Raw genomic sequence first — 24,282 nt, 5'->3', positions numbered from 1 at the left:
AGTTAAGAAATGAAGCTGAAAAAATTGTTAACGATTTTATTTTATCTTCAAATAGTTTTCTTTCCGTCTGTCTGTCCGCGTCGATGCGGTGGGAGAGGGCAAAGGTCGATTAATTGATTACCGTGTATTAGTTGTTACGTGTTTCTTTCTGCATTTTGGTTAATGATTTTTTATTAGGTTAATTCAACCATTGATTATATAATTTCTTTAAATATTAGCAGTAGCGTCGTAATATTCTGAGTAATATTAACTTTAGAAGTGTAATATAGGCCTGTCTTACCATTTGGAGAATTTCTCTTTAAACCAAGTATAGTATTGTTGTTGTCTTTCATATATGGGAGGAACTTATCTTAAGCGAGCCAAAGGGGGCCATTTCCCTTTAATTTAAATAATATTCTCATTAAAATTTGTTATATAAGAGCGTATGTAGTGTTCCGAAGTTGATATCGCTGGCGGGCTAAGGAATTTATTTGCTTAGAAATCAAAGGCCTCGCTGACTTGTTTAACTTAGTGGATAGGAACCTATAAACACGCGTTTTGCGTTGAAAATTTTAAATTCTCGTCATTTCGGAAGTTGAACATTTCTGATATATATCCGAGTTTAACAAATGCATAAATTAATTATGAAATTCCATAAATGATATTTTCACTAATTTGGGCCGAAAACACGCGTGCTTGACAATTAACCTTACTTCTTTTAAATTTTTTTCGTTAATTATTTTGAAAGTATAGTAGTTTAAAATTCTTAATTGGGAGCTGTAGCTCGTTAAGACTTTTGTCGAGTGCCATTCTTCCTCCTTCCTCTCTTAATTACTTCCCTTAATTTGGTTCCGTTTTAATAAAGTCCGTAGCTTGATGTTAATGCTTTTAAAATCTTCATCTTTCCCTTCTAGCCTATAGTTGTTGCCAGCGTGCAGGGGTTATACGCGGGTTTGTTCCCAATCGCCTTGGGACGTATATACTCCAAGTCCTTCTCTATCCTCGTGTCCCGTTTTCTCTCTCTTTCTCTCTCACTCTCGTTATATTGATTAGGAGACTAATAACCTTGGAAATGGGCTTTTTGGGGTCATCCCCTCAAACCCCCCCCCCCTTTGGGAGGATGAAACACTCTCTACGACTATCCGTAGGATTAGGCCTAATTTCATTCGGACATTCTTGCCGCCTTAACCCTTTCCCCTGCCCCCCCCCCTTAATTTCCTCGTACTTTTAGATTAAACTGAGCTAAACTCTAAGTAGAATCTTCTTTATTTTAATCGTGGTGTAAAGCTGGCAGCGGTATAAAACTCGACTGACTAATCGAAACGTTATAAATTATGCATGAGGATCCCGGCCTATATAACGGCTTGTCCGCATCCAGTGTCGCCTCAAATCTTACGTCTTTTCCTCGTGTTTCATATATATATATATATATATATATATATATATAAACCCGAATATTATATACTTGTTAGGCGAATGTCCAACCCCTCTGAATTATGGCGCGTGTAAAACTAATTAGAGTTTGTTTCTGATGATTTTATCCGGCAATTTTCATTATTTAAATTTAGTCGTTGAAAATGCAATTTTATATATATATAGTTATTTAGCTCTATTTCTTATCAAATGATTGCGTTGGTGTTAGAAAATTTTACAACCTCTTTTATCTTTATATTTTTTTTAGATGAAAAGAATTCTTTTCCCTTATTATTTACTCCTTTCTCGCGCTCTTTAAGATCCTGGTACGATTTTTCATTGGTTACCCCGCGAAAAGATATAGCCATTCTTGAGGGTATGGATCACTATTTCTTTTAAGATATATTTTCATTGTGATATAAAATTTTGCTAAGCTGGTTTTTATTACCTTGGTATGTCCCTCGTATCAAGAGAGAGAAGATGAAGACTTTTAAGAGGCGTTACTCTCTCTCTCTCTCTCAGTTTTCTCCTAGATCAATAAATAAGGGTAAAGAAGAGAAACAATGAAGTCTAGGGATCTGTAAGGATGTTCTTCTACCATGGACTTTCTAGTTGTAAAAGGGGACCGGCAAAGAAGAAATTTAGTTATGGCGACAAGAGCTAGTGGAATAGATTTTTACTTCTCCCCCCCCCCTCTTCGGAGATTACCTTTAAAGAGAGAGTGAAAGGGAAAATCAAATACCCGCGTACGAATGATTATAAAATTCAAATTAGTTTGAGATTTCATAGATAATTCGAAATTTGCACCTCGGACCAATGGCGTAACGCCTTGCCTCCAGTTTTCTAATCCCTTATCGGGTTTATAAGATCCATGTTGGTTCGAGAGCGGTCGGCGACGCTGTAGACTCTAAAAGTCTACGAGGCTTAAAGTCCGTTTGGTTGCTGGCTTAGTATCTGGATGTAGGTGGAGGAAGATAAGGCCCGGGTTTTACTGTTCCATTAAGGTTAGCTCCCCTTTCATTTAGTCGCTCCTGTACCCACCTCCCTCTCTCTCTCTCTCTCTCTCTCTCTGTCCCTAACTCCACGTACCCGTCCGTCCTCGACTCAGCATTCAGCAACAGATAATTTTAACCCAAAAGAAAAGAAAGGAAATGTGTGGCGGAGTTTCCTCCGGCTCTTTTATCTTGAAACGAGAAAATTTTACCAGAACTGTAGTGTATATATAATTTGAAAACTTTTCTTTGAAATTTTTGACCGAGGCTTAACGCATTTACATCTGCTTTTTTATTTCTTAGTTCTTTGTTAAAATTCGAGAAATGGACTTGGTTTTATACGCAATGCGCGTACGTTTATTTCTATCACCTTTTTGAGACTCCTTTTCATTAATGTATTGTTCGGCGTATACCGTTGTCTTCACTGTATATTAAATAATATAATTCCGTTAATTTGACTTTGAAGATATTGGATATTGTAGTTCCGGTGCGTAGGAATAGATGAAAACGCTTTGAAAATTGAACTTTTCCTTTCAGTTTAACGTTATCGGCTTAAGGTTTTGGCCTTCCAAGCCGTTAAGCGAATATTTACGGTTGATTAGCTCAAAATATCCGGTCACGCACCCGAGGAACTCTCTCTTTCTCCAAACTAAACTTTACCTTTGATTAATCCCGACAAATTTACGCCAATCAGAGAAAACCTGAGCCAGGCCCCGATAATTCCGTTGATAACCGAAATAACTTGTTACAAATACCCTTCCCCGCCTGCGCGTTGGTTTCTCTGCTAAGTAATTAATGGAGTAGTCTATTACAGAAATAATTCGTTTAATTAATTATTAAACGTAAGCAATTCAATTATAATATCGCCCACGAAATTCTCCTGAAAATCCTCTCTTAGTAAGTCTACTTAGAACTGGAAAGTTTTAGGCCTTTGATAGAGTGCTGCGCGGCCGCGGCTAACCCGAACTAAGATTGACTATCTATATATCTAGGAGGAATACCTCTGAGATTTTTTGTAGGTGTTACGGAGATCGAGTCGGTCTTAATTTCCCGCCTTTGATCTAATTGAAACTCACCTTATTCTCTTCGTAACTCGGAACTAAACTTGGTGGTGGAGGGCTTCGTTTCGGAAGTGCAGCTAGCGAATTAAGGGAATTTTCCATATTCCATCACTGAAGTGATCGACTAAGTCACTAAGGTGTAAAACTTGGAGAGGAGGGTATCGAATTATCACGGCTTGCCTCCCTGTCTATTTATAGCCAATCTCTCCATCACCCCGTTTTCTCTCTCTCTCTCTCTCTCTCTCTCTCTCTCTCTCTCTCTCTCTCTCTCTCTCGAGCTTTAGAATTCTAATTCTTATTCCATATCCTCTTCCGACACGCGCGTTATATCTCTCTCAAATTTAAATTCTAAAGATTAAAGGAATATGAAATATCTCTTCCGGGAAGTGCATTTGCGTGGCAGTGAAGAAAACTTTCTCACATTGGCGCGTAAAAATGCGTTTACCGTTTGCGCATGCGCGGTACGTTCAGTTACACGAAAGTATTACGTTAATCTTAATTACTTAGATCTTCCTCCAAGGAGTACAAGTTTCCTATTATGGGAGTGAAGATACTTCAGAGATTTATTTCGGTACGCGGCGGACCTTTTTTTCCATCGCGCAGTTTTCAGGCCTAAATTAGGCTTAGGTTTAAAACGCTTCAGCCCCTGACTATAATTACGTAAACACAAGACCGGGATGGGATGGGATGGGTAGAGAGTTTTTCTCTCCGTTAAAAGGAAGTAAATTTACCGAGTGGAACTGATTTAGTGCATCGCGCCCATATTGTACTTTTTACTACTAGCCCTCTTTCGATAATGCTAAAAGAGCTTTGGCCGTCTTAGGAGATATAAATTAGGCTTTCAAGGTGTCGCCATTCTCGCGCCTCCTAAAGAAAGAAGCTCGGCCTTTTAATGGGAAAATAACTCCGTGCCTGCATGCACCTCCTCATCAGGATGGCCATTTTCTTTCTTTTTCTTTTTTATCTTCTCTTGTCAAAAATGTCTCGTAAAATTGTTGGTCAGGGACTCTCCTCCCACCCATCCCCAACCGGATTTGGGTAATAAACTCCGGTATTGGGAAAGAAAAAAAGAGGATTCAAGCTAAATCATCCTCCTCCTCTTCAATGCATGCATTTTAGACCTTCCTTTCTTCACCTTTGACCTTTATCTACTACGCACCAATAAGATTAAAGCCATAGCCGCGTGATATTCTTGAGAAGGTTTGGAAAAGTGATAGTGTTGAATGTGAAGCTTATTTCGTTAGTGTTACAAACCTGCGGAGAACATGATTGGAAATATGAAGGAAATTTATGGGGGGAAAACTTGGAAATGTCAGGGAAATCGGGTTTTCCAAAAGTTGCGTGAATCCCGCGTATGATATTAGGATAAGTACCGTATAACGTACCAATTACCTAAAAACTACATTCTACCTTTTTATCATTTTTTATTTCCTTTAAAAGTCACTTTCATTTTGGGTCTTCGATATTTTATCCAAATTTTCTTTCCTTTTATCTCTTTTTGGGCGGGAGATGCTAGCTTTTCTTGACTGAGAAGCCAAGGGCTTAAAGAGAATCCCGCGGAACCTAGTAAGGTGGGGGACCCAAAAAAATGTAGAATCCTTTCTAGATGGAGTGGAGCAGTGGAAGTTTTTTTGATTTTTCGTATTTTCCTATTTTTACTCGCCTAACTTTTTTGACAGGTTTTTTTAGACTACTCCAAAAAAAAAGAAAGAACCCTTAGGGACTTTCCAGCGTACCTTTTTCCCCGAGTATATATGGCCCACTCGAATCTCTTTAGGACCGTAGGCCAGATTTCGACGTTAAAGTTTTGAAAGAGAGCGAGAGAGAGTTTGGTCAAAAATTATGGTGGAGTAGTAAATACCTTAAAGCTTTTTTTCCATGCCTAAAGAAAAACTATATTGTTTTGATTTTTTTTTGTGTGTGTGTTCACTTTCTGCCCAATGTTTTTTTATATCTATGGTTACTTTCAAATCCCACTGGGTTCAGGGTTCGTAGAAATATGGGGAGAAGTTCAAAGAAAAAATTAATAGGAATTTCAAAAGAATTCTTGGAAAATTTTCAATTCGAGATCAGTAAATCTATAACCAAAATTATCAATTGGAATTTTTTCTGGTTTGGCAAATTCTGTACTTTAATGTAATATCTTTCTTAATTTCTCCGTATGTTATTTGTGTTTTGTAAATTGACCATTGAGTAGCTTAAAGCGAATTTGGGTTGGCACGCCTCTTTTATCTATCTTTGGACTGGTCAGTAAAGCTTACTTAATTTGATTACAAAGTCAGAGCTCTAGAAATAGTCGGAATTCCTTCATGTACAGAATTTTCCACCTTAAAAGTCTCGCCATCTCGACAACGACGGTGACGTGAATAGCGGATAATTTAAACCCTGGGACCTTTACAATAGATAGATGGAAGTACGTCACACCTATAGTGTTTCTAACACGGCGCTCTAGAAAACCCCGGCCGTCCGCTTCGGGCGGAAATTCCCGCGTCCAGAGAATGAATACAATATACCTTATATACCGATTTTATACAGACACACACACCAGCCTGCCGCCGACGCTGGTTCAATCCCTGTATAGTGGTTCCCCATCTAACTGTACCGTACACGCGTCGTAGTTGAACCATGCCATGCCACGGTTCTCTGATGTCTCGAGTCGCGGGCCGCGGCAAAACGCGTGATCTAGAATCGAGATTATATCCGAGCATGCACGCTTCCACGCGCCAGAGAACTTTCTTCCGCCCCGCTACCACCACCCTACTTCCTCCATACGCGTCGCCGTTACGTCCTGAAGTATCCGCGCTTATAGTTGACGTAATTGTTCAATCAGAAGTGAATTCCTCGAGGTACTCGTGTCCCTTATGGAGGCCGGCCTTGCTGGTTTCTGTACAAAAAAAAATAAACGCGCTTATCTTTACTTCCCTTAATTGACTTCCGCGTACTTATTGGCGCTGTTCATCTCTTCCTTCTCGCGGAGCGGTCGCGGTGTTTGGTCGCTATGTCGGGACTGTTTCTCATTACTCAAACTACGTCACCACCAGCTGGTGTCGCTTCCTGCTAAGGAAAAGGTCCTCTTACCTTCTGACGTCACTCTCTGCGTGGGATTAGCGGGGTGGGGGTTACTCTCTATCGCGTGTTTCCATATTATTTCGACGGACAGCTAGCGACTTCATTACCATAAGCTTCTAATTATAAACAATTTTTCACATTTTTTTTTTTTTTTCATACTTAACTTTTCCAGGATTCCTCCGTAGCTAGATTTCGGTATTAGAAGTGAACCAAGTTTCATTTCCGCTCTCTGTCTAGATAACGGTTGTTAATTGCAAATGGTTTAAAGGTTATAAATAGAGCGCGGCGTCATTCTTTTGATAAAATGACAATTGTTGTTGCCTTAATACCCCGTACATTATTGTTTTGTTCGGGTTAACAACATGAAACGAAATATGTTTTTCCTTAACTCTTAAATTTGTCTCAGTTTTGGGCGTCCTGGTGTAGATTGTTTTGTTCAACATATTTTGGAATGCGCCATTATTCAAATTATATTCTTAATTAATGAGGTACGTTATCGATGGATGATGCTTTGGGGGGGGGATTTGCGTGGGAAAGATGTTAATTAACACTTCCTCCCCCCTCCCCCCAATTGTTATCTTTCAGGGAGCTCTTATTACGGTTTGTTCCGACGATAGTCTACACTTGTGGAATTTAAGACAGAAGAAACCGGAAATTGTACATACTCTAAAATTCCAGAAAGAAAGGTGATCTTCGTGTTTTTTTTCTCTCTCTTATAATTGGTCTTAGATTAGAATTAAATTAATTTAATTAAAAAATGAAATTGATTAATCACGGGGTGAAGTGTCGACCCTCTCGAGACGAGATATTATCTCTTCCAGCTAGTCGTTATTGGTCTGTTATTATTATTATTATTATTATTTGCGGATGAGAGGGGGTTGGGGGAGGGGTTGGGCTTAGCGCGTGAATGATCTCGAATGACGGATGAGAAAGGGTCAAGGGTCAAAGTTATAAAGCCGTCGTCCGGGCTATTTCTTTTGAGGGAAAAACATCTCCCTAGCTTTAATGATGTTTACTACGTAAGTGTTTTCTCTTTTTCATCTACTTCGGTTCGGTTCGGTTGGCGCGCTCGTCTCTTCGATCTTGTCGTCTTTTGATTGGTTGGTGAATTTATTCGGGATTGGATGGACATCTCGTTCGTATAGAATCACTTACTGCGCTTTGCCCTTCCAAAGCAAGTGGCTGTACATCGGGACGGAAAGAGGAAATGTCCACGTAGTCAATGTAGAATCTTTTCTTCTTTCTGGTTACGTCATCAACTGGAACAAGGCCATAGAACTGTAAGTCTATCGCCATCTTGTTTTTCTTCTACTGATGCTCTAATAGCGCGTAACTGACTGGTAACCCTGAAGTGTTCGCGGTTAAAGTTAAGAAACAAGGGGGGATGAATTCCAATGACCCTCCCCTTCTAGGCCGCACTTTCTATTGGTTGATTTACTTTTTGTCTCAGTTCTAGAAAAACTCATCCAGGATCAGTTATTCATTTAAGTGATAATCCGATAGATCCCAATAAGGTTAGTCTCTACTCTAAAAAACCGGCGGCAAGATCAAACAAAAACTAGGGAATTTAATACTTTCTCTCTCCCTTTGAAATCTTTTTCTTTATCAAAAACTATCTTCAGCTGCTCATTGGTTTTGAATGTGGCCAAATAGTTTTATGGGATTTAAGAAACAGAGCAGCCGATCTAAGATGCATGAGTTCAGAGGTATTTTAATCCTATAACGAACGAAACAATTGTATTTGTTTGTTTATTAAATGTAAATATTTTAGCCCCTTAAATCTGTCTCCTGGCACAATGAAGGTAAACAATTTATGTGCAGTCATACCGATGGTAGTCTTACTACTTGGAACATCAGGGCGCCACAAAAACCCTTTTCAACCATGTATCCCCATGGTAAGACATACAATACGCCCACAATGTCTCTCTTTAACCTTAATTATTTCTCTCTCTCTCTCGTCTCTATGAGATGAAAATGGATTAAATTGGAAGCCTTCATTTAATCCTTTTTTTTTTCGCGTAAACCTTTCTTCCAATTCTTTCTCTAGCAAAACCCGGTAAAGATGGCAAGCCTGAGCCGTGCAAATGTATTTACAAAGTTGAATGGAAAACTGTAAGAGCCGCGTAAGTTTAAAGAAAAACCTTTTCTATCTCTCCTTACCCTTAAATTCAATTTTTCTATTCAATTTTCTCGCTTTTTTTGGTAATGAGGGGAATCTTTTATTCAAAGAAACTTATTGATTTTTTAATGGAAAAATATTGGCTATTTGTTTTTCTTACGTTTATTTTTTGGGGGTTCTATAAGTAGAGGTAAGTTTGACCCAGTCATCATAGAAGGTTTTTGTGAAACGCAAAGTTAAAATTTTAAATTATTTTGTAATTTTGTAAGAGTAGTATTTCATCCTCTCTTTAAACTCGCGTCAAATCTTCCGTGTCCTCCTCCTCCTGAAAGGCGCGAAATTATTTTTTCACGCTCATATTTTACGCGTGGTTAATTCGGTAGGCGCATTTTTTTATTTACTCTTTAAGGCGCGGGATGATCAATCGGTTTTTTTATATATATGTAAGATAGAAATTAAGGCGCGTATAAGAATTGGCGGGAAGATTGTAAAGGTTTTTGATTGGTGTTCGTTTTGGCGCGGGCAGAGACTCGTTCGTCATCTTCTCCGGGGGTCTGCCGGTTGACAAGGGTGGCAAGACGCCTAGTTTGACGGTCATTAACGGCAAAACCACGACGGTTTTGGAAATGGAGCACAACATTATCGATTTCATCACGTTGTGCGAAAGCCCCTACCAAAGTGGTCGGTAAACGCCCCGAATCAAAAATTAAAAAAACAAATTAAATTCAATTTAATTCTCTCCAACACGATTAATTGAGGAAGTATCCCCTTTGTTTTTTCTATTTCCGGTATTTCCATCCCTTCCGATTTTTAAAGTAGAATTCCAAGATCCGTACGCCATAGTTGTTTTACTTTATAACGATTTGGTGGTTGTGGATCTTACAAGCGCAGGGTGAGTCCCCGGTTAGAATTAAGATTATTTTTGACGAGGTGATCGTGATGATTGTTGTTGGGGTGGGTCCGTCTAGGTATCCCTGTTTCCAAAACCCCTACCCCATGGACTTACACGAATCTCCAGTGACATTCTGTACATATTTAGCGGATTGCCCGACAGACCTTATTCCAGCTTTTTATTCCGTAGGCTGTAAAACCTCTAAACGAGCTGGCTTCTCCGAAAAGGTTTGTCCTTCCTTCCTTAACTAGACTAGACTACCGTTTTTGAACTCTTAGAGAGTCTAAAATACGCGACTTGACCTTTAGGAGTGGCCTATTAATGGCGGCGAATGGGGAACGGGAACTGTTAGTTATCCGGAAATCATAATTACGGGGTAATTAATCATCTGATATCTTGATGACGGAATTTGAATTTTAAATTTGACTCCTTCAATTTTTGGCTAATTTTCTAGACACGCTGATGGTACCTTAAAGTTTTGGGACGCCTCAGCTGGTAGATAAACTTAATTTCCATCCATCTTTCGCGATTTTATATCTGGACCTATAGATTTGACTAACCGCGCGTTATTCGGTTTTCTTGTCTCGCTTGTTTCTTTGTCTTTCTTTTTTGTCAAGTTTCGTTACAAGTTTTGTACAAACTGAAAACAGCCAAAGTATTCGAGAAGCCAAAGGCCAAAAGTTTCGACGGTCAAGAAGAAGACCCTTTCGCTCTAGAAAAAGTGGCTTTCTGTCCCGAGAGTAGAGTTCTGTGCATAGCTGGGGCCAGTTCTCACGTAGTCTTGTTTCGATTTTGCAGACAAGAAGCGACAGCTGAAGTGCCTGTAAGTCAATGTTTCTATTTTAGACTAGTTATTGTTTCGAACAAAGTATGCCCCAAACCATAAGGAAATTATCTCTCTCTCTAAGGGCCCAAGCGCATCTATTAGCAAAAACATCTAGTTCTGCTAGATGTGACGTAGATTTTGTATAGGGGCTCCTTCCGAATTTTTCGTGAAATTCGCGGGAGAGAAAAATAATTTTCAAAATCAGCCACGACCGATATCGATATCCTAAGCGGGTCGTGGTCTAGACGCGAGCTCTGAGATAACGCTCCCAAGCGGTTGGGAATCAAACTAAAACAGGCGGGGAGGCGAGTGGCGAGACGCGAGAGAGGAAGGACTGAGGGGAAAAAATAAGTAAGAGAATTTCCAGAACCCCCCAGTTCTCTCAGACACAAGAGGTAAATTCGCGCTTAGTAAAAATCACGAAGAGCGAACTGTCGTGAGAAATCTATGAAGGGGAGGGAAAAATGTTCAATGCCGGGTTACTCTGCAGCGAATGCATGCGCTCGGTTTCTGTTTAGACTATACAATTATTATACTACTTGAGATGAGACGGATGGCTGACCAAATCGGATGCATACATACATTTCAACCGTAGCATAGAATCTTGGGCCCTTAGAGAGATAATCTCCTTATGCCCAAACTAAGGACACCCAATATCAATGTCAACAAATGAGAATAATATTAAGGAATTTGTTTGTTTGTTGTCGCGATTGTTGATTAGAAATTGGACATTCCTATTGTTTACGAGATTGACGACGAACCCGATTGCTCGCCGGAATGCGAATATCCTCCCAGACCGAATTTAGGACAAGCTTCTCAACAAGGGTCCTTTTCTAGCGCCACCGAAGAAACCCGAAAGGTTCAAACAGTTAAGACCCCGCTTTTTTTCACCGCTTTTAATTCTTTTTTAAAATACGATTTGACGTTTAAGTTTAACTAACCTTTAACGCTGGGGGGATGGGCGCAACTTAGGGGGGAGGGGGTTTCTTCCATAAATAATCTTATGACGTTGAGCGTTCTTTTTCCTAACACGCCTCTAGTCTTATTCACAGCCGATTGGTGACTATTACGTGCCTCTGAAAGTTAAATCAGGCCCTATCAAAAAATCGGCGGGTTTCCAAGCCGAGTTAGTTTGTTTAACACCTTGGTTAAACGGAGAACCTCCGGGTCATATCACGGCCCTTAAACTCAACTCTTCTTACGGCTTGTAAGTCAACAATTCAACCCCCCGTACGCGTACGCGTAGGCGTTTATCTCAGGGTTACGAATCATTAATTTTAGAATGGCTTACGGCAACGAATGTGGTTTGGCCGTTGTTGATATAGTCCAAAAAGTATGTCTACTCAATATGGGAACTCCGGATCTTTACGGTAAGTTGTTTCGGCACATGCGCGGTGGTATAATACCTCTAGTTTTTTTTTTTTTTTTTTTCCCGCCCCCCCCTTTTTTTAATGTTTGGCGCCAAATTTTTCGTTTTTCGCGCGTTTTAAATGCAGGGTCTTCGGATCCGTACCAAAGGATACCGCGTTCTCCCAAAAAGAATGCCATGGGTAATAACGAGAATAATAATAACAACGAGCAAGATAGATGTCGTTCACCGACTACGGACCAGGTTTGGATATATAATCTTGCCTACTTTCGATTAGTTCTTTTGGGGACATAAAAATAGGCCTATTTCGTGATGGAACTCCTTTTGACTTATGAAGGTTATCTCTGAGGAGCCACAAAAGTTCCTTAAGCAGCCAGAATTAATTTATTTTTGTTCCCCCCCCTCCCCGATCTGTTAATTTAATTTAATTTAATTTAATTTAATTTTGGGTTGTTTCATTATAATTTATTTAATTTAACGCATGCATTTTGTTTGGTTGAATCCCCATCACCGAAACCCACAACCACTACACACTCGCATCAGGTTGACGGTGTCGAAGCCATTCTACCACAACCCCGAGTTACCATGTCCGAATGCGAAATTGACCCCAAAACTGGCAGCACTTTTTACGTACCCATCCCTACTGAAAGTGTACCACCGATTGAACCAACAGCAGCACCACCACCATTACCCGAACCAATCACAGCCGCCCCTTTACCACCACCCCGAACTAAACGTCGGACGTACAAGTCCAAGGAACGCGAGAAACACAAAAGTTCCAATGAAGATTCGAATAAAATTGAAGAGACTTCGATACCACCACAACCATTACCAGCGGCTGAGGAATTAGGTTTAACTCAACCACCCGAATTGGGTTTAGTGGAAAATGGTGGTCAGGATGTTGTTGTCGTCCAAGAAGAAGTGGTCAACCCGGAAGTGGCCGAGGAAGCCATTGACGTTTGTTATTGGCCTAAAGCGGAAGGAGCCGCCATGTCATCGGCGAAACGTAACAGTGTCGTTTCTAAAAAGGAATACGATAGACAGAAGTCGTCGGACTCTCTAGTGACAGGCGCCAAGAGCGATAACGACAGCCAAGTGGATGGTGGGGTCAAGTTACGCGGAATGCGCAGAAATTCCAGGAAATTCTCCATAAAGTGCAAGTCAAGGTTGATCGACTTAAGAGACGATAATGGTGGCGGCAATTCCTTAATTTCGCCAGTTGGAAAGATTTTTAGTAAGTGCCGCTGAATGCGGACGTCAAAGTCCGATAAACTGTAATATTTGGTTAAGTACGAAAATACCTGACCCCTGACCCCCTCCCTCCACATCCCCTACCACCTTTCACCACCACCTTCGCGTCATTTCATATTATTTCTCCGGAGCAATGTATGTTCTATTTGCCAATTTTTACAGGTGTTTATGTTGAATTTTTCTTTTTGTAACAATGCTTAAAGCTTTTCGTTTTAAGTTATTACCAACTCTTGTGGCTTACTCTTAATTCCCTTCAAGCGGCGCTTTTAATTAATAATAACTTTGCGCTAATGTCGTTTCCTACTACCGTTGTCGTTAGGTCTACAGTAAGGTCTACTGGGGGGGGGGTGATTGTTTTTGGGCGCGAAAAGCTGTTGTCGTTCAAATAACAGCACATTCCGAAAAAACAAACACTTTTTTTTTTAGTAACGTTTAATAAAATCTAGGGTTTTTGTCTTACACTTATCAATTTACGAAACAATGTCAGTCTCAAGTGTAACTTACACATTTTGTAATTTTTTACTCAAATTAATTTACGCTTTTTAACGTTAATTGACATCAAACTCGACACTTAATTGGCCTTATTCCTGATCAACGCCACCGAGGCGTAGCGGCGACTTTTGGAACTATAATAATACGGTAGCCAATCAGAGGTGGTGGCGGTGGAGTCGATGTACTCTGATGGAGATCCGTTATTTTCTATGTTTTGATTATTACCGCTTCAACTTCAAAAAACATGTTTTAAAGGCCGGGAAACGGCGAAAAGGGTTCTTGTCAAACTGAAAACCGTGCATCGAACTAACAATGGGCGACCGTGCTTCAAACTTTTTAGGGGTTCTTGTCAAACTGAAAGCCGTGCAAAGCGGTTCTTGTCAAACTGAAGATAAACAATGGACAGTCTCTTAAATGGGGGATGCAAAAAGTCGGGGAAACAAAATTTAAGAGACTGTCCATTGTTTATCTTCAGTTTGACAAGAACTGCTTTGCACGGCTTTCAGTTTGACAAGAACCCCTAAAAAGTTTGAAGCACGGTCGCCCATTGTTAGTTCGATGCACGGTTTTCAGTTTGACAAGAACCCTTTTCGCCGTTTCCCGGCCTTTAACTAATTATTATTAACCTAATAATCTCCAAATAGACCAAAATCGAATGAAAACTTACTCCGAAAGTCCTATTTCATAATATTAGACAGAATAAGAAAGGTAAAATCAACTTTTAATACTTTTGAAACCATATCGCTCGTTAAGCCTTGGCTATTCACATGATTCAGAAAGATCAACAAAACATAGAAAATAACAGATCTCCATCAGAGTCCATCGGCTCCAGCGCCACCTGTAATTGGCTACCGTATTATTATAGTTCCAAAAGTCGCCGCTACGCCTCGGTGGCGTTGATCAGGAATAAGGCCAATTAACGCTTATCAATTTGCGCTGTTATTTACGAATTTTAATTTTAACAAAATTTAATTACGTGTTTAAATTAATTTTAAAAAGCGACCATGAACAAATATTTGTCACTAATCGTAACATTTAAGTCTTCCCCCTTTATTGTTTTCTTTGGATTCTTTTTTCCTTTGTTTATTCGTTGGTTTTTTATATAATGCGTGGGCCCATGTGCTGCCATTTGGACTCGGCTCTTGTTTTATATAAAAACGCAATAACAGCTGATCATCGACTGCCAGGCTGATCAAAGCTGCCTAGCTGTCTTGTTTGGTAATTATTTCGCCTTGTCATCTAAAACTGATTAGCTGATCCCCCCCAAATTCCACGCGTCTATGTACGGTGTCTTTAAAACACTTTATAATAGTTTTTTTCGTGACCAAATCGCTTTCGGGGTTCAAAAGGTCAAGTCAAGGTTATATATCGGCGAAAATAAGGTCGGGATTTTTTTGACAAAAATAAGAATTCTTTGATCAGCTTGCGTGTTTAATTTTAGGGGATTATCGTAAGTTTATAATACACGTATGTCTTGTAATTGGACGCCTAACTGATCTCGGGATACAGCACGTCAAACTTACGGAATATTATAAACTTACTTGACCATCGAGTATTGACGATGAAATTTGGAAAAAAAAAGGGTTACCACCAAATTTGAATTCGTCACATGGCTCGTTGTTACTTATTCGGGGGGTGGGGGTGGGCGGGGTTTAATTCTTATTTTTGACTGGTTTGCCGACTGTGTGTGTCCCTCTATGAAAACCGTCAAATCCGCAGATTAACGGGATATGCCTAAGTCCGACAACGGGTAAACACCAGGTCCTTCAGCAAAGGAAATCTCTGACGCCCGAAATGAGAAGGACAAAGTCCCAAGGTACTCGCAAACTGCAAAAAATGCAGAGCATGACGTCAGCGGATGACAGCTCAGGATCAGGTGGCTCACCTTAAGTTTACGAAACACTGTTATTATACACACCTTTTTTGTCTCTCTCTCTCTCTCACTACACCGACCCCCCCCCCCTTTTAATGAAAAATATTCATGAGTTTTTTTTTTACATTCATAAATGATACCAAGCACTTAATTTGTCAGCCCTGATTTTTTTCACCCCCATAAAGTCCGTCGTACAACGAGTTTAGTGTGGGCGACGGGCTTATACAGGGTGTTCCTTAAAGGAAGGGTTGTAACAGTGGGATGGGAATTTCCATACCATGGAACCATCCCACCCACAATACTTTGGGTCCTCTTTCCTTTTGGTAGCACCCTGTATCTTTACTTTTCAAACAGAAAGTAAGTTTGGATTGGTGTGTGCTGATTTTGATAATCTCCGTTCAGTTTTAGAAGACATGATGTTGTAGATATGTTACGTTGTACCATTTGCCTATCTATGGTTAGCCGCCGAGCTTGGGTCCTTCAAAATTCACGCGAATGCTTAGAGGACCCAACTTCGGGTAACTTATTAATAACGTGGTACAACGTAAAAATAAAAATAAAACCCCGCTCTCTCTCTCATTATCAGCCGGTTATTTATAATTATTAGCATGTGCGGAAAAACACGATTTTTTGATTATCCTTTAATGTTCTTTAGACACAATTGAGGCGTGTGATCGAGCACCCACCGAGTGTGTGTGCGTGTGCTAAATGTTTTGTGCTAGCACCAATTAACCGTTAATTACTCGTTTAAGAATTAATTAACGATTTTTTTTTATTAATTTATTAAAATCTTAGAGTCGAAGGAACAACTGCGTATACCCTCAACAGGTACAATTACAGTATTTTTAATTTGTTGTTATCGTTTTTACACACACGCGCGCGCACGCGCACGCGCAACGTCTAGATGAGAGGGAATTGTTAAAATATCATTTTGAAATTGTCAAACATATCGACGATATGTACTCCCCTTTTAAATTTAAAAGAGAACTTCAAAATTTGAAAATAATAGACGTTATTTTGTAGCTCCAGGGATAGATTTAATTTTAGACGTAGGAGTGGAGAACGGTTTGTATTTGCTCCAGTCCGACTGGAGTAAATACGGTATAGAGCCCCTCTCCAACACGTAACTTAAAGTTTAAATTATCTTATTGGCTGCTCACTTCAACTACGTTTTGATGACGTTTCTGACGGGGAAGGCGAACAATACGTAATTCCTTTTAACCTTCGTCGCTATGACTTGCCCCCCCCCCCCGTCCCGGGGAAGGGGGTCCGGGACTTTGACGCGCGCCCACATTACTCTGTTCTCCATTCCTACTTCTAAAATTAAAACTATCCCTGGTAGCTCAAATAACGTATTTACGAATTTTACAAATCTGGTTAAAATTTGTGGATAATGAGGTATTTGGTTCGCTACAAAATTTCAATCTGAAAAAGGGCTAAAATTGGGCGAACCAAGTCTCTCGACACGTCAAAAGAGAGGCTGAAATTTTAGGCATATTAAATCATCGTTAATTATTTAAATTCCTTCAATTAAATAATTTTTTTTGGATAAATATATATTTTGGTTCGGGGTGAGCCACCTCCCTGTAGCCAGTCGCATCACGCTTCTGTCCCTGTAATTAATTACTTAATCCATCTATCATTTTTGATTTGCTTAATTCCTAAACAAAAGCACAAATACCCAGTCTCTCTAGCTCGTTCGCTATCTTTTTCTCTAATTCTTTTTTATATATTTCTATTAAAAAGCACATTTTTTTTTTGAAAACGCGTATTAGCGTATTTCAAAAAGCACAGCCTCATTTTCGGCTCTACGCTGTTCTTACCCCAATTTTCCCAAAATTATTTCCAGCTAGAGAAATATTTTAAATGTCAACTCAAATATATTTATATCAATTTTTCCCGCATATTATTATTGGAGGCCCCACTCTGTGGAAATTTTAATTTTGCCCTGATCACGTGACGTATGCCCCTGTCTTTAAGAGAAATTAATAATAATCACCCATAGATATAAGAAATAAATATTTATGAAAAGAAAATAAGTTTCGTCGCATGAAATTGCACGCGATAAATTTTAACCTCACCACTAACTTTGAAAGCACAGGATACTTACGTTTTTGAACTTCGCGTATTGTAAAAAAAAATTTAAATAAGAATGTAAGAATTTTCAGCCTCAATGCATGATGGGTAGCTGAAATACCACGACCCTTAAATACACAGTCCCTTTTAATAAACCCAACGCGGACTTGCATTTAAATTAGCCCTGAAAAACCACAGTATGTACTACGACCCTTTTTAGAATTTAAAAAAAAATATATTTTTATTTTTATTATTATTATTTCTTAAGACCCTAATTCGGTCTGAGATTTTTAATTGGTGTATTAATTGACGTATCGCCTTGATTTTGATCCTGAATAGACAAGATAGACAGTTCCTTCTCACGGTCGCGAAGTTCAAGTATGTCGAGCCTCGAAAATATAAGCTCCGAGGCCATTCAGTGCCTCACCTTCTGCGATTCTTATACCAGAAAAGGAGGTTAATATAAGCCCTTCTTTTTATCTGTCTAGGGTTCGTACAAACCTGGAGAACCACCGGGAAATCGGTTTTCCACAAGTTGTACGAACCCTGTTCGTATTTTTTTATTTAAGTAACGCGCTAAAATTGGTGGTGGTATGGTTGTTGATTGTTGACAGACCCATCAGCGAGTCCAAGTCTTTGGGTCGGTACTAGTCTAGGTTCGGTTCTGGTCATCATACTAACAATACCGGGTGGTATTGAATCGAGGCAAACGCAGCCAGTTATCGTCTCTCCCAGTGGATCAATTTTCAGGCTAAAAGGTTCTATACAGTCCATATCCTTCTTGGACTGCAACGGAGCGCTTGTACCCTGTTTGTTTGAGCCATGGAGAGACTGTAACACGCCTGAAAAGAGGATAAGTAAGCGTCATGGCCACGATCATCTCGTTCGTTTCGTGGTCCAGATACGTGACGCGGCTGTCTTTGTCTCTGGTATAGAAACTCCTTCGGGGAACCCTCAAAAGACGCGCGTTTCTCCCACCTCGTCTTCCGATATCAGGGACACGCAGTACGTGGTGATGACGTCGGAGAAGCAGGTCCGCGTCGTCTCGCTTCCTTCCCAGACCAGTATGTACAAGATGCCGCTAACGGAGACGTCGTTTGTCGTGGCTTCCGAAGTCGTTTCCATCAAGGGTACAGGTTATATCGCTAGCTTTTAACCATCCTAAACCCGGTTTCGCTTCTTAACCTAACTAGACTACCAAATTTTAAGAGACCACAATCTTTTCTCTTTTTATCACTCTCTCTCTCTCTCTCGCCCCTTCCCTTTTTCGCCTTGACACCTTGACAGACAGCGTATGCCTAGCTTGCTACATCGGAAACGGAAATATCGTCGTCTACTCTTTACCTAGTCTCAAATTATTAATCGAAGTTGACTTTCTTCCTCTGATGGACATTAGAATTGCGAGAACTTTCTGTTTTAGCAATAATGGACACGGCATGTACTTATGCTCCCCCTCGGAATTGCAAAAATTCACCATTTCAGCGAACTTCTGGTTAGAAATTAATTTATATTATCGACTTCCGGAAATAAGAATCTGTCCACTATAACTTCCCCTTTCTTCTTCCGCCTCTTTCTTTTCTTTTCTTTCAATTAAAAACCATCAGTGAGAATCTTCAGGAAATGATGTCAACCATATTCTTAACTAAAGAGATGCCCGAAGCTCCGAAACAAGGATTCTTTAAAGGTCTCTTCGGCGGAGGACCCAGTTCTTTAGATCGCGAAGAACTATGTAAGAATCGTCAATTTACCCACCAGTACCCTTAGCGCGTCACTTGTCCGGAGAATAGTTGTCGTCAGGAGTGTCGCTCTCTTCTCATTTTGCAATTGTTTGTTTACTTTTTAAAGTTGGTGAAGCGAGTGGCAAGGCATCGAAGAGTGTGGCCCGGTTCATTCCTGGAAATACAAACAGCGTCGAGTACTTGAAAGGTCAATCCTCCACTTTAGCCTCCGAACTGATGAAAGCTCGTCAGGTACGTCCCTTGGTTAACCCGCAACGCCTTAATTAGCCTTATTCCTGATCAGCGCCACCTACCCATAGCGGCGACTTTGAGAACTACTGTAAGCGGCAAGCCAATCAGATGTCGCTAAAATCTGGTGACGTCATTTTTGGTAAGACCCGAGAGTGCCAGTCAGTGACGTCACCAGATTTTAGCGACATCTGATTGGCTTGCCGCTTACAGTAGTTCTCAAAGTCGCCGCTATGGGTAGGTGGCGCTGATCAGGAATAAGGCTAATTCCTTCCCTTTAGCCCTGGCCATCTTTATTTACGGGTTTTTGGTTAAGTAAGTAAGTAAATAAACAACAACAACAACACCTTGACGCGTACAGGGTTTAACCGAGAGAGGAGAACAATTGAATTTGTTAGAAGAACGCACGGCCCGTATGATGACGGAAGCCGAGAGTTTCGCCAATGCCAGTCACCAACTAATGGCCAAATACAGAGACAAAAAGTGGTATCAGTTTTAAACGTTATTATTATTATTATTATTGTTACTATAAATATAAACAAACAAACAAATAAACAAACAAACCAACCAAGAAACAAACGAAAACAGATATATATAATTTCGACTAGAGGAAACCAAACTATATACGTTGTTTTAATTAAGAAGCTAATTAATAAAATTCTAATTAAACTGTTTAAGATATAAAATGAGGATTTGAAAAATAAAAGGTGCTTTCATATTCTCAGATAAATTTCCACTACGAAACTTTACTTCGCAAAAACGAAAAGAATTAATTAATTATTAAACAACAACCGATAGAGAGACGGAGAGAGAGAGAAAGAGGGTAATTAGCGAAAATAAATGAAGGGCCGGGGTCAAGAAGGGGTCGGATGAAATTATATTTTCATTTTGAATGCGGCGACATTTTTCAAAACGATATTAAATAAAAAACATATTGGTTGGCGCCAAGAAGAAATATTCAGATGGGTTTGCTTTTTTTTTTTTAATTACTTCAGTATTTGTTAAGCTTACGAATTAACTTAACTTCGTTTTAACGGGAATTTTATAATTAATTAATTAATTAATTAATTTCTCATCTTCTAAACTTTTTTTTCTAATTATTTTAAATAATATCTTCGGTTTTATTAAAATTTCGCGCTAATTAACGTACGTTTTAATTAAGGGATAATTAAGGGATCGGCTAAAAATAATAATAATAAAAAAAACACAAAAAATCCACGATAAAACAACAACGTTGATGTAGTTTGTATTTGGTAAATGTTTTAGAGGCAAACTTAGCGAAAATTAATTGATATATACATGCATATATATTATATAGATCGTTCTCTAGGTGGGTGAATACATCTATGGGTCTAATTCCCCCCTTAATCGGTAAACAAGTAAACAAACATAGCTGTGATCCTATTATTATATAGATAAATAAATAAACGTAGGGATAAATAAATAAAAACAAAAACAAAAACCCTCGTATGTCGATAAAAGAAAAAATAAACGAATATTTTCAAGCCTCTTCCACTAATTATAATTAGTTTTAATTACGTTAATTAATTAATTAATTAGGGAGTATTGTTGCGTGAATTAGGCATCAACAATCGTCTAATTAGCCTTATTCCTGATCAGCGCCACCTAACCATAGCGGCGACTTTGAGAACTACTGTAAGCGGCAAGCCAATCAGATGTCGCTAAAATCTGGTGATGTCACTGACAGGCACTCTCTGGGTCTTAACAAAAATGACGTCACCAGATTTTAGCGACATCTGGTTGGCTTGCCAATTACAGTAGTTCTCAAAGTCGCCGCTATGGGTAGGTGGCGCTGATCAGGAATAAGGCTAATTAACGGTAATTAATGAGTTAATTTTACGATTACGAATCGGGATACGGAAATTAAAAGGATAAGGCTTAGCGAGATGGTGATTTAACGCAGGGAAAATTAAATTTTATATTTTAAAATTATTAATAAATCGTGATAATTGAAATTACGCACCAAAATCTTAATTTAACTAATTGAAGAATACGCTGCTAATTGCTAATATATACGGTGTATTTCTTCAAAATTTTTTTTTAATTATCGCAAAAAAACAACAAAACTAAGAATATCGTTAAGTTTGCAATCAAGTTTACGTTGTGTGTTGGTGGACCCCCTCTGACCAGTGAGAAAAAAAATTCAATCAGTTTTAAAAAAATCAATAAATGAATTTAAAACGAGTTATTAAAAAAAAAAAATCACAAAAATTTTATAAAAAAAAAAAAGGATATGTACATATTGCTTCCAATATACATGTATATTATATATAATACTTGTACAGTTAGACCAAAAAAAATATTATTCACTGATGAGTTTAATTAAGAAAATGGGCTCATTAAAAATATAAATAGGTATTAAAAATAAACTAACAAAATATATACATATTCATGAGTTTGACATTCTTAAAAGGAGAGTGTCAAATGGAGAATTAAGTGATTCTTTTTGTGTCACTCGTTCTACTAATTATAAGACCAATCTGCCGCCGCCTACAGTGAAATACACCCCTCGGAATGATTTTAAAATTCAAATTTCGTAGGTAATTTTAAATTTGCACCTCCGACCAATCGCGTAACGCCCCGCCTTCTTGTAATGAAAATTCACGGTGGCACGAGGTTTGTTAAAAATTTGCGCGCGATGTGACAATCGTTGCGCGAGATATAGAGCGTGTCACGTGAATTCTGTTAACAAGAAGGCGGGGTGTTACGTGATTGGTCGGAGGTGCTAATTCAAAATTATCTATGAAATCTCAAACTAATTTTTTTCTATTTTAAAATCATTCGGAGATATTTTGGTCTTATAATTAGTAGAAGAATCGATAAAAAAAATCACATGATTTTCCATTTCACCCTCTCTTTAAGGAATTATATGTCCGTCTCCTAGCAAATGGATACAAAAAAAAACATGCAAACATTCGTTTTCAAATAATAATAAATCAGGGATTTGAATTAATTAGTAGAATATTAATTGTGATTCGGGTTATTTCCTTTTTAATAGGGCGTGTAAAAATGTTTAAATTTTATTATCATAGTTTTGGGGGAAAAAATACAGAAACATTCGTAGATATTTATTATTTACAGCTATTAGATTAATTTTAACAGACAAAATTAGACAAACAAACAAACAAAAATAGACCATCACATTTCACCTATTTCTCTTTCACGGAAAAAAAAAATCTCGAAAAATTAATCTCTCTTATTAACCAAAAAAAACAAAATATGAAACAAAAAGAAATATTTGAATTGCACATGAATTGAACTCCCTTTCTCGCCCGGTTAATTAATTAAAAACATTAATTAACCGTAATTAAAATACCTTCCCCCCCTTCCCCCCGAAATAAAAAAAAATCAAATTAAAATTAATGGGCAGAAAACTACATTAAAAATAAATAAAAAAAATTCATAAACAAAAACAAATTATTAAAATTAAAATAAAAATTAAATTTTTGAATTCTAAACATAGGGCCCAAAAAAGATTGAAAAGAAAAAAAATAAAATAAAATAAACATTTACGGACTTTATTTTAGTCCATGAACTGTAAATAAATAAACAAATGAAATAGAGGGTTATATAAATACATATATATATATATTGTTAAAAGTACTATAAACAAAAAACAAATAACGATACTTTTACTTTGATCTTAATTTTAATTGAATAAATTAATCGGACGAAACTAATATATATTTAATCGGAATTAAATTTAAAACAGATATTTAAAGAAAATATATAGGTGCGCTTGTACAGTCATAAATAACAAACAAACAAACAAACAACATTAACGAAATTTCAAAATATTAATCCGAAACAATTTGCAAATGATATTTCCAAGGCTATTTTAAAATTAACACGAAGGAGGTTTAAATTAATCAATTATCTCATTAAAGAATTTAAATGTGGTTAGGTTATTTAGATTTAATTCATTGCATTACGTCATTTTAGATGTAGGTCAAAAGAAATAATTGTAAACGAATTCATTTTTTAGGCTTCATTCTACAAGTGCCATATATATAACGGATTTCAGGTTCAAAGTCTCGATATTTCATTTTAATTAGCCGTCAATTGCACCGTGCTCAATTTAAAGTTCACTCGGTTACTTAAGGGAAAATGTACTTAGTTTATTTTAAGCCTTAATTGACCTTTAACCTTGTTCCAGGTTGACGTGATCAGTTTTTGAATGTTAGGCTTAACGATTTGATGTTTTTGGTATAAAAATAGGCTTAAGAATTGACCTTTAACCTCGTTCAAGATGGACGCGATCGTTTGCGGAAAGTTAGGCTTAAGGAAAGTCATTATTAGGCTTAGTAATTGACCTTTAACCTTGTTCAAGATGAACGCGATCCTTTGGAGAAAGTTAGGCTTAAGGAAAGTCATTATTAGGCTTAGTAATTGACCTTTAACCTTGTTCAAGATGAACGCGATCCTTTGGGGAAAGTTAGGCTTAAGGAAAGTCATTATTAGGCTTGGTAATTGACCTTTAACCTTGTTCAATATTGACGTCATCGTTTGGGAAAAGTTAGGCTTAATGATTTGACTTAAGGAAACAAGTTATTAATTAGGCTTAGTTAATTTTAAAAATCACGCGAGGTCAAATTTATTTTATAATATACTGTTTATTTTGGAGCTGGGATTTGACAAAATTTAAACGTTATCCGCGCCACACGATAATAATAATAATAATAATAATATAAGTGAGAGACTTTAAATTAAATTAGGGTTATTTAATTGCGAAATAAATTTCTAGTCATTGGGTCTCTTATACAATTTAAAATTTTTAATTTTGGAATCTCTTCTCCGTAATGTAGTTAGGTGTTGCTAGCGGTTAATATACGTAGGAGACCACACCTCTGCCCCCCCCCCTTCCTGTAGAAAAAATAGACAA

The 24,282-nt window shown here is 38.1% G+C and overlaps 1 protein-coding gene across 11 annotated transcripts in view; it reads left to right on the top strand.

The window, feature by feature from the left end:
* The window catches only part of Tomosyn (syntaxin-binding protein tomosyn), a 52,677-nt gene extending 31,066 nt beyond the window's left edge, over positions 1-21,611 (top strand). The window contains exons 3-27 of one of the 11 annotated variants that reach the window (XM_089862742.1): positions 6,921-7,002; positions 7,100-7,200; positions 7,660-7,794; positions 7,965-8,028; positions 8,137-8,220; positions 8,286-8,409; positions 8,562-8,637; positions 9,160-9,314; positions 9,453-9,525; positions 9,602-9,752; positions 9,834-9,901; positions 9,980-10,020; positions 10,143-10,348; positions 11,073-11,210; positions 11,404-11,558; positions 11,633-11,721; positions 11,848-11,963; positions 15,183-15,279; positions 17,752-17,868; positions 18,027-18,269; positions 18,348-18,548; positions 18,700-18,904; positions 19,017-19,141; positions 19,258-19,382; positions 19,741-21,611. In XM_089862742.1, the coding sequence (XP_089718868.1) occupies positions 6,921-7,002; positions 7,100-7,200; positions 7,660-7,794; positions 7,965-8,028; positions 8,137-8,220; positions 8,286-8,409; positions 8,562-8,637; positions 9,160-9,314; positions 9,453-9,525; positions 9,602-9,752; positions 9,834-9,901; positions 9,980-10,020; positions 10,143-10,348; positions 11,073-11,210; positions 11,404-11,558; positions 11,633-11,721; positions 11,848-11,963; positions 15,183-15,279; positions 17,752-17,868; positions 18,027-18,269; positions 18,348-18,548; positions 18,700-18,904; positions 19,017-19,141; positions 19,258-19,382; positions 19,741-19,878 (3,109 nt within the window). In that variant the 3' untranslated portion in view covers positions 19,879-21,611. Of the gene's footprint in view, positions 1-6,920; positions 7,003-7,099; positions 7,201-7,659; positions 7,795-7,964; positions 8,029-8,136; positions 8,221-8,285; positions 8,410-8,561; positions 8,638-9,159; positions 9,315-9,449; positions 9,526-9,601; positions 9,753-9,833; positions 9,902-9,979; positions 10,021-10,142; positions 10,349-11,072; positions 11,220-11,391; positions 11,559-11,632; positions 11,722-11,847; positions 11,964-12,263; positions 12,955-14,632; positions 14,682-15,182; positions 15,280-17,751; positions 17,869-18,026; positions 18,270-18,347; positions 18,549-18,699; positions 18,905-19,016; positions 19,142-19,257; positions 19,383-19,740 lie in introns of all 11 variants that reach the window. The other 10 variants (XM_089862741.1, XM_089862740.1, XM_089862734.1 and 7 more) reach the window with 10 other exon arrangements.
* Positions 21,612-24,282: the final 2,671 nt, after the last annotated feature.

The sequence above is a fragment of the Phalangium opilio genome, unplaced genomic scaffold (genome assembly GCF_054372755.1).
Source record: "Phalangium opilio isolate 3A_F unplaced genomic scaffold, DU_Popi_V2 ptg000650l_1, whole genome shotgun sequence".
Lineage (NCBI taxonomy): Eukaryota > Metazoa > Arthropoda > Arachnida > Opiliones > Phalangiidae > Phalangium > Phalangium opilio.
The sequence above is the reverse complement of the archived record's forward strand: the minus strand, read 5'-3'. Positions and strand labels throughout refer to the sequence as shown.